The 15,240-nt window shown below is 43.7% G+C and overlaps 2 protein-coding genes across 2 annotated transcripts; one reads left to right on the top strand and one right to left on the bottom strand.

The window, feature by feature from the left end:
- Window positions 1-895: 895 nt before the first annotated feature.
- Window positions 896-6,829, top strand: LOC125770890 (uncharacterized). The gene has a single exon (XM_049440947.1). The coding sequence runs from the start codon at window positions 1,036-1,038 to the stop codon at window positions 6,757-6,759; it is 5,724 nt and encodes a 1,907-aa protein (XP_049296904.1). The 5' UTR covers window positions 896-1,035; the 3' UTR covers window positions 6,760-6,829.
- Window positions 6,815-14,990, bottom strand: LOC125772208 (uncharacterized). Its single transcript, XM_049443669.1, has 10 exons — window positions 14,092-14,990; window positions 11,632-11,796; window positions 11,380-11,575; window positions 10,329-11,321; window positions 9,966-10,009; window positions 9,658-9,686; window positions 9,012-9,162; window positions 8,222-8,386; window positions 7,970-8,165; window positions 6,815-7,901 (listed from the first exon to the last, which is right to left on the bottom strand). The coding sequence occupies exons 1-10, from the start codon at window positions 14,174-14,176 to the stop codon at window positions 6,941-6,943; spliced, it is 2,985 nt and encodes a 994-aa protein (XP_049299626.1). The 5' UTR covers window positions 14,177-14,990; the 3' UTR covers window positions 6,815-6,940.
- Window positions 14,991-15,240: the final 250 nt, after the last annotated feature.

Genomic DNA, 15,240 nt, shown 5'->3' with positions numbered 1-15,240 from the left:
CCGTTCTGAAGAGATCTCCATGTAAAGGAGGATCTCCAGTTCCATATTCCAATTCAGAAGATAAGTGCAGTTCAGATAACATCTGTCTCGCCAAGTATCTAGTGTTGAAATTTGAATGACTATACTCATGCATTTTGTTGATCTAAGTAACCATATGGTAGCAACATCGGAGTTAAACGTCAGTTATCAGAAAGTATTTTAGCTGTCGAACAGAATAGAGTGTAATAGTGGCGATTTGCATACGAATTATAACCCTATACACTGGATTTCATGAAAAGAGGTAAGGTTGGAAATAGACGAAGCGAGATTTACGCGGATCGAGTAATACGCGGCTAGTTTATACCAGATTTAGCCCGGTTCAGGTGTCAAATTTGCCGCGCATGCTATCGCGCCCGCGTTTCCGCAGAGTTGTTGAAGTGCAGCAACTCTGCGTTTACTCGGTAGCGAGATCGATGACATAAAGAGTTGTTTACAATTTTGTTGATGATTTTCTGGTTAAGAAAAACCAAAACATAAAGATTTCGCTACAAGGACTAAAAACTACAACAAAAAGAGTAGGTTTATAGCTGCAGTAAATAGATTTTCTTAAGCTATTGGCACTGCGTACGCGGTTTGGTCCATACACGAGGCGCGGTTTACTCGCCTGTTTGACCGACGTTATACCAAAATTGACACCCGCGTATTACTCGATCCGCGTAAATCTCGCTTCGTCTATGTCCAACCTAAGGATTCAACATTAATGTTGACTTAACTTAATTTAACCGTTCTGTAAAAGTTTTAACGCGATTGGTAAAACATTAAAATATTCAAAAACTGACTATACTTTGCCAACCCCTGCTTTATCGCGTTTGGCTCGCTTACTCTTTATCATATGCTGATTCTCTCTGTATTGGCCCCAAACATTACATAGAGAGAGAGAAACACAGAGAGACACGCACATTTGCAGAGCGTAAATCTGGTTCGCATTGGGGCATCCCCGATCGAACCGCTTGCCAGTCAATTGTGGAAAAAGTTGTGGTTCGTTGCGTACGCAAAATGTCGAACAGTGAAGAAAACCATAAAGATTCCTTGTACATCGTAGAAATTTTTGAAGCTATCAGGAATAAAGATGAGCACGCATTGGCCCGCGTCTTGGAGCAATCGACCATCAAATCTATCCTGCTGTACAACACAAAGTACGGCATTTCACCGCTGGCTTACTGTATACAAACCGGCGACGTGAGTCATCTTGGTTTGGTGCGCTGCTTGCTGAGGAGTGGACTGTGCGACAGTGAAGTTGTTGATAGCAATGGTCAAACAGTGCTGGCGAGCTTAGCACATGCGCCGAACCGCAATTTAAACTTCCTAGAGCGCATTATTGAGATCGAGATTGAAGGAGTCGACGATGCGACCGCTTGCTACAAGATGCTGAAACATAACTCCCTAGAGCTGTTCCAGGCGTTTCTCGCAGTGAAGCAATATGACGAAAGTCGGCTGTTTGAAAGTCTCACCAGTGCAATGATTAAATTAAACGTTAAACAGTTTCACTTTTCGTTAAACTTGAGGATGTTGGTGTTACGTATGTTGGCAGATTATGGATACAAGTATTTGTCAGGCGACTCGGTGGGACTGCGCGAGAACAACGCACATGAATGGAAGGATCATGTCGATGTTATAAGAGCATGCTGGAATCGTATAGCGGAGAAGTATGACACCGGAAAGTACGAGGATATCGACGATCGATTTCTACACGAATTGCATGTCATCCATAATCATCTGTACTTTCTTCAGCACAAACAGTTTCTCGAATATTTGCCAGTTCGGGAGGCAATATTTTGTTTGGCCGTATTTTTAAACACTTTTAAACAATCGCCCAACTTCGATGTTTATCGTTTGATGGTGCATAAGTGTCTTGTGGTTGACTTTGTGCGTATGGTTTCCTTTCAGCTAGTTCTTGTGAAGAAATGTCTTGAGAGTGCGGAACTCATCCTTACGTCGTTGATAACAGAGACAGAATCCTTTATCGCCCCAATCAAGAACGATCTGATTGAAGAGCTGACGAAGAGAATCGAATTGTCGGCTTTAGGAAATCGAAAACCCTGCGGCAAGTTTATGCCATTGAACGCGTCGAACGGCAATAAAGATGCGATCATTCGAAGCTTGTTGCAAAAGATGAAAAAAGTTGATAAATGCTGGACCGAGGTAAAGAACAAAGAGATACGGGAAAAACACCGTCAACATCTTATCGAGCTGCTAGAGAGTAGACTGGAACACGTGGTACATCCACAAAATGTCGCCGATCGCATAATGGCGCGAACAAAACGAAATCCACTTACAGAGCACTCGGTGATCGCAATTGATATTGTAGCAAACGCATTGTTTGATTTGGATCATTTAATGCGAGGTAAGGATCGCCGTATCACACGGAAATTGATTAAGTGTTACAATCAAATGAAGCAATTACACTCGTTAAACAAAATCGTCACCACCTTTGGCCATGTTGCCAAAGTTAATCGGGCGAATGTGGAAGTGTTTCGAAATTGTTTGAAGCGTGCCGTCACGGTACTGGGTGAAATGATGAAAAGCACGAATAGTACTCCAAACATGCCTAATGGCCGGTTAAAGGAAGCGATGGAACAGATGCTTACGGAGCGTTTTGCAGCAATCCATATTTACCATCGAGACAACTACGCACGGGAATTTTCTTTTGCACGACTGCTACTCGATGGTGAGTTGGAGCAAAGAGTCTATAGTGAGTTACCCAACCATACGGTCGTTATAAGCATGGTTGTAAATCTTTTGTTTGTGATACAGTTAGCAAACGTTCGTCGCAGCTTCTACGGATTGCTAGTTCGGTGCGGTTCCTTAGAACAGCTCCGAGCGCTAGTAATCTGGGTCGGTGCGAAGGATCCAGCGTTTCCAATGGAACATGATGCATTTCAAAAAGTCAAGGAATATTTCGCCAGTATTAAAGAACTGTTTGCGGAGCTACGTGAGGGACAAGTGGCAAAAACACTTCAATTCATCGATGTGGACAAACAATTTATCGTTCAATGTGCGATTGTCGATGAACTGGAAGCTATGGTAATGGCCGAAACTCAGTTCAACTTTGAAAGCCTACGAAAAACATGCTTCTCTTGTAAATGCATAACAACGTTACGAAGAATCCTCCACTGGAAATTAAACTCATACCACCCAAACAGACTGCTCGAAACCATCTGCACTAAATGGGACCCTAACGTGGAGAAACTGTCTCACGTTGAATTTATGGACAATCGCTTAATATGGATCGACCCTACGACTGTAACAAGCAAACTCTCCATGTTATTAAGCGGATCTAGTTCGGCTGATGAAAGACACCAATTATCTCGCACCAGCGAACTAATCCAGACTATGAACATAATAGTTGAAGAGGAAGACGCATTATTACAGCTCAATAAAATGCTTCGTTCTTACTATGACAACATTTTCTTCCTGGATAACAAGTGGAAGGTATTGGAATCGTTTTGTAGACATCGTCAACTACCATGGGACAGTACACTAGCGCGCGATCTTCGGCGAAGCGACCAAGAACATCTGCAGAAACTATTCGATGAACGACGCGGAAAGCTACGTTCCATACTAGAGATGAACGATGTACGAATAGTAGATGCGCTAGACGTTGGAATGTTATTTTTACAAAAAGACATTCGCGATTCCCTCGAATATCTGCAGCTGGAATTGTGCGAAATGTTAATCGCGGTAGGATACTTCGGTGATAGCTTTTACTATATGAAGCATAGGATTCCGATGATACAGGGGAAAAACTACCGAAATTTGCTTGCGCACGGTTCACTGTCCTACAATTTGCTCACAGACAGTGGGGACGCAAAGATTGTAGTTAATGCATTCATCCTTGCCAATACAGAAGTTCGTTTGTTTGACAGCAGACGTAACAAAGCGCCTGACCTGCAATTCCCATCCCTAGAGGATACGGATAGATGGGTTGAAGAACAGCAGCAACTACTGGCAGCCATTAAGACGAACGACTTGAGCAAAATTCATGATTCGATACGTGCCGGTGGTGAAATAAAAAGCCTCTTTTGCTCTTCACCCAACATTAGTCACTATCCGGCGACGTGCCTTTCGATTACATTTCATCTACAAGGTATTTATAATTCGGATCCATCCATTGTAGCCTTGCTCGGTCTTTATATTCCAAACCTCACCAATCTTTATCGGCACTCAAACTTCCTGCTCGAGAGTGCAGTAATACGACGTGATTTTGACACTGCTTCAAAGCTAACAAACGAAAGCACACCACTTCATGAAGAATTCTACGGTTGGCCAAATCTTTTCTCTCATATATTATCTAAATTGTTCGTCACCAAAACGCGACCAGAAAGAGAGAAAATTTTAGACCATTTTCTTGATTATGGTAATGAAAAATGTGTTGAAGAAATGGTTGAACACCTTAATCACTACCTTATCATCGAAAATGATCCAGATATTGTATGTAAAGCTATTCTTCGAGGACTCCGCCCGACTGTTGAGCTTCTCGTGCGTAAAGCGTGCCGTTTACATCCAAAGTCGCTAGAGTTGGCGATTGTAATGCATTGGAACGATATGCTGAGTGATATGGCGGCCAAAACGGATCTTGGTGATAACGTATACGTTACTCTACTCCGGACGTCGATAGAAGTAAATAATGTTACTGCTTTAGTACATTTTCTCAACACTCAACAGATTACGGAGAATGCGCTTCGAGAATGTTATCTAGCGGCTTCTTTCTTTGGAAGATGTACCATTTTAAAGTATTTACTAACAAATTATCGACCGATGGATCATAATGTTCTTGCAACTGCTATCCATAATGCTACGCTTTACAACTACTGGCGGTGTGTGCGGTTGCTATTGGATGCAGGTGCGGGTGTTGATGTACTAATCCCTGGCTACGAAGATGCGGAATCAAACGTGCTGCTACTGCTCGTCATGTACGACCAAATTAGACTGATACGAAAAATAAAATCTGTAAATCGTACTATCTACGGCACGCTTACGGAGCATCCATTTTCGGTAGCTTTGCGTAATGATACGGCATCTAGCAGAATGATACGCGCATTAAGTGCACTTGGATTTGGCTGGCTCGATAGCTCCACCACGCTGCATGAAGCGATTTCGCAAGGATACGATCAGCCTGCCTGGAATACCATGTGGAGAGAAATCAGCGATCAACTTGTACACCGTTCCGTGCTGGCTTCTGATCACTGCGCACTACATCTCATTGTACTTCAGCGATGGAAGATGATCGCTTTCGTAGAGGAGTGCAATATGGACGAAAATGCTTTGGGCTGTGCGGCAGCAACGGGTGATTCCCGGGTACTACGTACACTGCTGGATCGGTTGTGCAGCATGCGGCAATTGAGTGATATCGGGGTGTTAGGAGATATTGTATTTCTGGCAGATACCTCCATCATACAACACTGCAAAGGAGAGAAAAACGTTCATGCAAATTTAGCGTCATCTTGTGACGATATGATTAGAAGGATAAATGCTTTGTCTTCTACAATTAGCGATGTACAGTTACAAGAGCGTACGATAGTTGGTGGAGATGTATCCATTAAGTTTGTTGTACCTGCTCACGTGCAGGTAAACGAGGATGCAGCAGACCTACGGTTCATAGACAGTTTCACCCTGGTGGAAAGTTTACACGGAATGCATGAGATCAGCAATTCACTATTCACCACGCACCCAATAGAGCACGGAAAGTTTTCCAAAGATGATCGCACTACATTTTTTATGCGAATAGAAAACGTCTGCTGTGTGTATGACATGTACGCAACAGGTAGTCGGATCGACTTAACCAACATACTAAACGCTAAAGCTGGTGGAGGAGAGACTGTTTTGATGACCGCTATCAAGAATGAGTGTGACCTGGAAATGGTCCAGTCGTTAATAGAGATGGGTGCAAATCCGCTGCTGGCAGACAATCGCGGACATACTCCAATCGATTCAGCCTTACGTTTTCGGTCCCCTAGACTGGCGCTATATTTGATAGATGAATGTCTTCGGCGAGATCTGCGCAGTGACGATGGAGCCAGCGTGCTGGACGTAACTGATGGAATCGGGGAAAATAAAATAATACACTCAACCGCTATGAAAGGACATGAAGAGGTTTTAACTCGGTTGATTCAGCTTCAAGTTGATGCAACGGCCAGAAACATGTACGGTTACACACCAGCCCACATTGTGGCTAGTATTCCGCTTACTAATACCATTCCTATGATGAAACAATTATTAGACTACGACCGCACACCGGTGGATATGTTGGATTTCAGAGGTGCTACCTTGTTGCGTTTGGCCGCCAAGGCTGATGCGATTGACATGCTTGACTTGTTAATGGAGTACAATCCAGATCTTACCTTACAATCCAATCGGGCTGCACTTTACGAGGCGGTTAAGCTGCAACACGTCCAGTGGGCAAAACGATTCTTGCACCATGCCATCGAAAAGGGTGTGTTGAATGTAACAAGCATGGAAGACGATGGAGATGATGTCGTGATTATGTCGCTGAAGTGTGCTGACTTCGAATTGGCACGTGCCTTGCTGGAGTATGAACTGGGGCATCCATTGGAAGAGATAACTGCAGATGATCGTCCGAGAATCGAAGCCGTCCTGAAAGCATCCACCTCAAAGATACCTAAAGTTCCGGTCCAACATCTGCTTGAATTAAAAGGATTGAATGAATCAGATAACTTTCTTATATTCTTGTCCAATCTGCTTAAAGAACGATTTCCTTAATATGAGTATCAGATACGTTACTTACGGACGGGAGCTAGAATAATAAACGTGTGAATTCATTCTAAAATAAGTTCTATATTTCTACCATTCTTAATGTCATAATAATAACTATCTTTTCGTCTAGAAACAACCGAACGTAGGTTGAAATGTGTGGAGAACATTTGTGGGAATTTAAGTATATTTATGGTCCATGGTTGAGAACCAGCTCGAAGCGATGACCTATTACTTCAGATGGTCTCTTGTTCGCATTACGTAACACAGGCAATTTATTCGGTTCGGGGGCAATGGCGCTCTTTTGCGTCAACTTATTTGACGCTAGTACGATGGCGTTATTGATCGTTTTTAAAAGCGGATACTTTCCACTAACAGCCGGTGGAATCGAAAGTGCAACAATGTTCCGATCGTCAAAGTCTTTGTACGTGTCCGTTTCCGGTCCACACTGTCCGTTAAAATCATCCGTATCAACCGACCAAACCATCAATCCGGCTAGCTTTTGACGAATCGCGAAGCGAACCTTGTTCGCGATCGAGCGCGTACTATCGTACACGATGACCTGCGTCTTGGATCCGTTTCGCTTGGTCGCTACCATCTCCGATGCGGTCGAGTCCCATTCGAGTGTCCAATCGCTCGGATTACGCTTCAGCTCCTTGCATACCTCGTTGTATCCGATAAAACCCTTTTCCTTGGTGGCCGGTCCTGCGAAACCGACCTTATCCGCTGTATCACCTAGACGCGCCTTTGCAATAGTACTGACGAACGTGCGACCGTACAATGGTAGTCCCAGGACAAGTTTGCTAGCCGGAGCTCCAAGCTCTAGCAGGTGCTCGATCGAGTATTCGACGTTCAGGAAGTCACGACTTGTAAGGGGTGCATTGGGACCAATCTTCCCATCCCAGCTGCCGTGGTAGTCGTAGGATATGACGTGTAGGAAGTCTAGGTACTTCGAAAGCTCTTTAATGTCATACGCCGTATCGATTATATCTTTACGCGCACCGATAGCCGACGTTAGCAGCAAGTTGTTCTTTCGAAACTCTTGACTGAGTTCGCGTACGAGCGCAACGAAGTTTTGACGATCAGCTGGTTTTCCACCGTGCTGCGTCGGGTAAACCCAGTCTAGATCGAGCCCATCAAATCCGTACCGTCTGAAACAACAGCAAGTGGTATTACAAATTGGAAAAGGTTGTCTAACTCCCGGTACTTTATAACATACTTGATAAAATTGTGAGCATTCGTCACAAACGCTTGCCGTTGTTCGGGATTGGCTGTAAGATTGGAATATTTTTGCGAACCTTCGTTACGACCACCGATAGCCAGTAGGACCTTCAGATGAGGATGTGTTGCACGCATCGCCGTCAGTTTCTCATAACCTCCCTTGCCGTAGTTTTCCTTCAGATCTTGCCAAGCATCTAGAAGAGCAGCAACGTCATTTATCCGACGAAACGAAGGTACAGCATCAACTCACCGAGCGATCTGATGGCATTTCTCTGCACATCCAAACCAGCGAATGCGTAAATGGCGTGGGTACAAAGGGTGGGATCGAATGAGTTCACCGGGTATGATGCAGTACCACCACGGTAAACGGCCCAGGATGCGATGTAGCACGTCACTACTCGATCGTGATCCGTCACTGTAAAAGCAATCGATCGATTAGCAATCGCACGAAGTTGACATAAATTTTGAAGCGTAGACTATCCTTGATAACATTCTTTTGATGAGGCCATCGCACGGTGGTATCACATTTTACTAAAAGTTGTTCTTTGTTATACCAAGAATCTATGGCACTGAAATATGCTTGTTTGGGTTATTTCAACGCAGCCCAAAGCCTAGGAAATCGTCGAGGAAGAAAATTGGTGATTAAGATGGAAGTGTCTCTGATTGAAGCTAATCATGATGATCCTGATAGTGGGGTTAACGATAAAAAGCTAAACATAAGATACTTCTAATGAAGCTGAGATGAACTCTTTCCAGATTCACCGAAAAAAGATGTGAATGAGAAGTTTGGCCGCTAAGAGGAAATAATAGATCAAGCAGGTGTTTGTGGAAAAAAATCCACCAATGAGGTCTGAACTAGCAGTGTCCGATATAAATTCAACACAATGGAATTTTAGATAGAAGAATGGCACGCTGAGAAGATGAGAAAACTTGTTCTCTATGGAGAAGATGAACCGTAAGGGCCGGTTTTAGCTGTCTGACATGTGGCCTTTAAGATCTTAATTGCTAGCATAGGTTGGTGGTGGCTTACGAGTACATACCAATGGCGCCGCTCCCAGAACCGATGTGTAGCAATAGTACCAGCGACAGTAACGTTAGGCAACCAAGACCAGGCAATCGATCCATCGTTAATATAATTACGTTGTTCCTCTGTCCTGTTGCAGCTTCTGATCTCGATCGGGTTGCAAGGCGCTGTTATACTGCTTAATCACACCTTCCTTTGGCGGTTTCGGCAAATGGCAACACTTGTTTCACCGTTTTGTTTCTTTTGTTCAAGATTTCACTATTGGTAAAGATAGGTGCGTTGAAGGAATCACTAGAACATCAATACGCAATAAGAAACGAACCTTGGCTGACATGTGCAACCTTAAATCTGATTAGAATTAGAATCACCACATGTTTCTGGTATCCACAAGACAGGGACATAAAGGGTTTCACTTTATGCAAAAATACACGAATTGTCGAAAACCAGAACACAAGACTTGTTCAAGGTCGATCACGTAGTAGCAAAAGATAGATGTTTTAATTCCCAAAAACGCGTTCGCTCAAGCCGATGCTTCGAACCAAATGAGCCGGTCGCAACGATTGAACGAAATTTCCAGTTCTTAGGTTAGCGTGCAACGAACACAGTTCCAGCATGAGCACAATTGATTATGCGTGCTACAGGTGATGCCAGCTCACACATACAGTAAGACAGGCCTGAGCAAACAGGGGCCCTGCGGGCCGCATACGAAGAGAAAAAAAAATGTTTTAGCCCAATTTACTGAAACCTTAAGACATTGCAAAAATAGCATCACTTGAGAAAAAGTTCTGCATTATCGCTATTTCAAAATTCGTTTCATAAAATTATGCGGCCCACCAAAACCTTTTGATCTTGTAAGTGGCCCAATGTTCTTAAAGGTTGCTCATCCCTGCATTAAGAGATGACTCCTTTAAAGAAGAATTCGGTCGTAATCTCATTGAAAACTTGGAGTGGAGCATTCTTCGTTTCATACAATACTGATTTTCTAATATCAATGTGGAGTACTCGGAGCCATATCTGTATTTTGTTCCAATAAAACTAGAACGTGTCGACACCGATATGGAACTCCTAGGTCTTTCTGGATTTTGCTCTGAAGAAATGCGAAGTCAATACGACAATATTAAGCGATATTTTGTGTAACTTTCTAACTTGAAGAGAATCAATCTTGTTACCATCAGTAATGTCATCGTAAAAACAACTCTTTCATCTCGAAACAATCGAACTTTGGTTAAAATGTGTTGAGAACATTTGTGGGAATTTAATTACAAGTAAACTTACAGCTTGTACCAACGCTTACACAACCACGGACAAATTATGCTACAGTTGAAACTTTTACATTGCTCGAACGGCAACGGTAGCTGTGCCAATGAACAACACCATAGCCATCAGCCAGCTCGAAGCGGTAACCAATGTGGCTCCCGATGGTCCCGTGGTACTTCCTGTCGCGGGCGCTTCATCCGGTTCGTGTGGGATGACATTTTCTTGCGTCAGCTCATCCGACGCTACCACGATGGCGTTACTGATTGTCTTTAGCAGCGGATACTTTCCACTAACAGCAGGTGGAATCGATAGCGCAACACGATTTTGTTCGCCAAAGTCTTTGTACGTTTCCTCTTCCGGTGCGCACAGTCCGTTAAAATCATCCGTATCGACCGACCAAACCATCAATCCGGCTAGCTTTTGGCGAATCGCAAAGCGAACCTTGTTTGCGATCGAGCGCGTACTATCGTACACGACAACCTGCGACATGGATCCGTTTGACTTGGTCGCCACCATCTCCGATGCGGTCGAGTCCCATTCGAGTGTCCAATCGCTCGGATTACGCTTCAGCTCTTCGCAAACCTCGTTGTATCCCATAAAGCCGTTTTCCTTGGTGGCCGGTCCGGGGAAACCGACCTTATCCGCTGTATCACCTAGACGCGCCTTTGCAATAGTACTGACGAACGTGCGACCGTAGAATGGTAGTCCCAGGACAAGTTTGCTAGCCGGAGCTCCAAGCTCTAGCAGGTGCTCGATCGAGTACTCGACGTTCAGGAAGTCACGACTTGTAAGGGGTGCATTGGGACCAATCTTCCCATCCCAGCTGCCGTTGTAATCGTAGCACATGATGTGCAGGAAGTCTAGGTATTTCGAGAGCGCCTTAACGTCGTATGCCGCATCGATCGTATCTTTACCGGCACCGATGGCCGACGTTAGCAGCAAGTTGTTCTTCCGAAAGACCTGACTGAGTTCGCGTACGAGCGCAACGAAGTTTTCGCGATCAGCTGGTTTTCCACCGCGCTGTGTCGGGTACTCCCAGTCCAGATCGAGTCCATCAAATCCGTACTGTCTGAAACGAGCAAAAGAGGTGTCAGAAATTGGGAGACCTTCAGGGACTTACAACTTACTTGATAAAATCGAGCGCATTCTTCACAAACGCTTGACGTCGTTCGGGATTGGCTGCAAGGTTGGAATATTTTTCGGAACCTTCGTTCCACCCACCGATAGCCAGTAGGACCTTCAGATGAGGATGTGTTGCACGCATCGCCGTCAGTTTCTCATAACCTCCCTTGCCGTAGTTTTCCTTCAGATCTTGCCAAGCATCTAGAAGAGCAGAAACGTCATTTATCCGACGAAACGAAGGTACAGCATCAACTCACCGAGCGATTTGATGGCATTTTTCGCCTCATCCAAACCAGCGAACGCGTAGATCGCATGGGTACAAAGGGTTGGGTCGAAGGAGTCCAACGGGTAGGATGCAGTACCGGTGCGGTAAACGGCCCAGGTTGAGATGTAGCACGTCACTACTCGATCGTGATCCGTCACTGTAAAAGCAATCGTTCGATTAGGTTGATTCAAATCCAAAACAGGAAATTTGTTACAAAGTTTGACTTCAAGTCGCCAAGTCACCGTACTGGGAAGTTTGACACTAGGAAGAAACTAACCGGAGTGCCGTAATGGGAGCATGTTTGACTACGAAAATCACTCACTATGCGTTATGCTTCGGTGGCTTTCTGTGTGTGCGGTAATGGTACCGAACTCTTGGGGGCTTGTCGGCTTGTCGGATGTATACCGTACGTTTCACTACCTTGCATGCCCGTATAAACTGCGCGCAGACTATCCTTGATAAGACCCTTTCGATAAGGCCGCCGTACATCATATTAAAGGGAAGGTTTTTCTTTGTTATGCCAAGAATCTGTAACCGCAAGGCAAACGACCGTCTTTCATTGTAAACTATTCTGCGAAGGAAATGCGCAGCTTTAAAGTTCAAATGTTTTTTCCGAATGCTCACAAGTACGTTTGTTTTCGGATGTTTATGATGCCATAATGAATGCTTTATTAAAGTTGTGTTAATTAAAACATTCGCACGTGGAAGGTGATCTTTACGACAGCTACTATCGTGAAAACATATTTATTAATTCCTAACAAGCAGCACAATACCTATAGCAAACTATTATGAAGCGAAGGCATTCAAATTCTTGTGCCTGGAAAAGTATGCATTATCACTTCGATACATGGTGAACGAATGTTGGAAAGCGTTAATGCGTTTGCTTGTCCGCTTCCCGGAAGCAGTACAAAAACACACCCTGTCAGCCTGTACATCGATTCGGTACAATCGAAACAGCTTCTATAATGGAAGGGTTTCTTTCTTCCCTGTATGTTACCGAATCGCTGGTAAAAGCATCCGTTAATTGAGGTATGTTAGTTTACCAATGTAGGTAAAATGTGTGCCAACAGGAACACATTCATTTTCATCCGTGTCCGTATCGGCAGACGGCATTATTTTGGACAATACAAATGGTTCATCACCGTATGAGACAATTCGTGGAAAAGTTTTTTTGTATAAAGAAGAGCGTAATGCTGTTCGTGGAAAAGCCAATGCTATATATGTATATATTCATGACGTTTTTCTTAAGATTTCAATTTTGTACTATTCGTACATTTGAAGATCTTCCAAGATAGGAACAACATCTGAGCACAAAGAAAAGCTAATAGCCCAAAACGGGTTTTATCAAACTCTAATGTTGTTTATTGGGTCTCTGAGTCATGAGATCAGTTCTACCTGAGTTAACTAACTATTTCTATAAGAAACAAAATATTACTCTAAATGTGTATAAATTTATAAGGAAAACAAAGCTATCCAAAACTGGTGAGCAAATGAATCGAAAACACCCTTCAACTGAAAATATGGTCTTAATGATCTTGTAAATTAACACCTCAAGCAACGTAAGTTACGGTGCGTATCTTCAAAAACGATGAGCATTTGTTCAGTTTTTTGCTTCGCTTCATCCATCTCTGATCTATAACATTCGGCGTTTTCGTTACTAAAACTATTGATACGTTCTACCCGCGGATGAAACTTTCACAAGGAAACGGTTCGGTAGGAGCGTGGATGGGCATGTTTATTACTACCAAGACCTCCGGTCAGCAATGAGTCATGTTCCAGTTACAACGGATGGAAAAGAAGGAAAGAAACAGCAAGAACTAATCGTCCAAGAATGGTTCAGGTGTTCGGGAAGTAGCACGATGAATAATAGGTTTTCGATTGAAATGAAATTAATAAGCTGCTGCATAAGACATCTTTAGTCCAAATAATGTGTTTAACTATTTTTGATTGAAAATATTAGAAAAAAATCTTGTGCTTTCATTAAAGTGAATGTTGTTGAAGTGATGTGTGTTTAATCACAATGACTCTCACAGCTTATATAGTTCATATCCACTCTGAAATCGGTTTAGTTCAACTTTCCCATGCACACATTATTTTACACACGATCGTCAGTCACCAGTGCTGAGAGCAGCCGGTAATTGGACGCAACCAGGAAGTCCAGCAGAGTGGATTCTAGCTCCGTTTTACGATCATTTCAACGAACTACCCCAAGGCCACACCGGGTGTGTGTAGATCGCACACGCACACCGGACCAAGACCGCGTGAATACGGTGGAACTGCAGATGGATGGTACGCTGAGAAGATGGAGAAACTTGTTCTCTATGGAAGCAGTAAAAAATAGGTGACGCCCGTTACGAAAGATGAACCGTGAGGGCCGGTTTCAGTTGTCTGACATGTGGCCTTTAAGCTCTTACTTTCTAGCATAGGTTGGTGGTGGCTTACGAGTACATACCAATGGCGCCGCTCCCAGAACCGATGTGTAGCAATAGTACCAGCGACAGTAACGTTAGGCAACCAAGACCAGGCAATCGATCCATCGTTAATATAATTATGTTGTTCCTCTGTCCTGTTGCAGCTTCTGATCTCGATCGGGTTGCAGTACGTTGTTGTACTGTTATATCGCACCTGCCTTTGGCGGCCAATGTTAGCTGCAACACACTTGTTTCACCGTTTTGTTTCGTTTGTTCAAGATTTCTCCCCTGCTGATCAGTATCACACACTTTCGCGGCGAGATAACGCTTCAACAACAAATTCACAACGTTTGCGTCCAACCACCACCGTCATTTGTGCACCGTCGGTGCACACACACCTTAAATGTAAAATATCACTCGGCTGCGAACGGCTAGTGAAGGGAACACTGCGTGCGTTGAAAGAATCGCCACGACATCAACGCGCTGCAAGAAACGAACCTTCTGCTAGCGAAGAGGGAACGGCACGAAATGGTAGATTGAGTCACTTTGTGTGTGCAAAGGCAGAACCGCCAAACGTCACGGCAGTTACGAACCGTGGACTTCCAAGTCGCGGACACAAATAACGCTAAACGTTTGCTACGGCGTCCGTGGTGGGCTACTTCTTGCGTACACTTTACGGCTACCAATACCACCACCGGTACCCTATTACCATCATTTGGTGGTTCGTTTGACTCTCTTTCGATCTCTTTCTTGGTACGTATTGAGAGTAATCGTGGCGATTCTCTCTTTTCCAATTCTTCGTAAGAAACGATACGATACAATTTCAACGCTCTGGTTTTAGAAATATCGTACATACAAAGCATAAGTTATGCTTCATGACCCAATTGAGAACATGGACGAACTATTCTAGATGAGTCTCCACTTGTGGAATAGCAACTAGTTGGTGGCTTGGTCGCAATGGCATCGCCTTCAGAATCTGCTCAATCTGTATTTATCTGTATCTGTATCACGAAATAGTTGTAGATTCAAGTTGTATGTAATATTACTAGATAATCCAACGCGCACATTAACCTCTGTTGCCAATATTCATGAAGATCAGGAGAACTAATACGCTTGTAGTTCTTCGAATACCCAAAATAAACCAAATGATTTTTAAAGAGTCATTGTGTTTATGAAATAATATACTAAAT

This window comes from Anopheles funestus, chromosome 3RL, assembly GCF_943734845.2.
Source record: "Anopheles funestus chromosome 3RL, idAnoFuneDA-416_04, whole genome shotgun sequence".
Lineage (NCBI taxonomy): Eukaryota > Metazoa > Arthropoda > Insecta > Diptera > Culicidae > Anopheles > Anopheles funestus.
This window is presented reverse-complemented; position numbering and strand designations above follow the sequence as displayed.

Coding starts and splice junctions, on each gene's coding strand:
- LOC125772208 (XM_049443669.1), bottom strand. CDS start 14,176: ATGGATCGATTGCCTGGTCTTGGTTGCCTAACGTTACTGTCGCTGGTA. Junction 11,797..14,091: donor TTCTGGGAGCGGCGCCATTG/GTATGTACTCGT, acceptor TTGCTTTTACAG/TGACGGATCACGATCGAGTA. Junction 9,163..9,657: donor TTGCTCAGGCCTGTCTTACT/GTATGTGTGAGC, acceptor GCAGTATAACAG/CGCCTTGCAACCCGATCGAG.
- LOC125770890 (XM_049440947.1), top strand. CDS start 1,036: ATGTCGAACAGTGAAGAAAACCATAAAGATTCCTTGTACATCGTAGAA.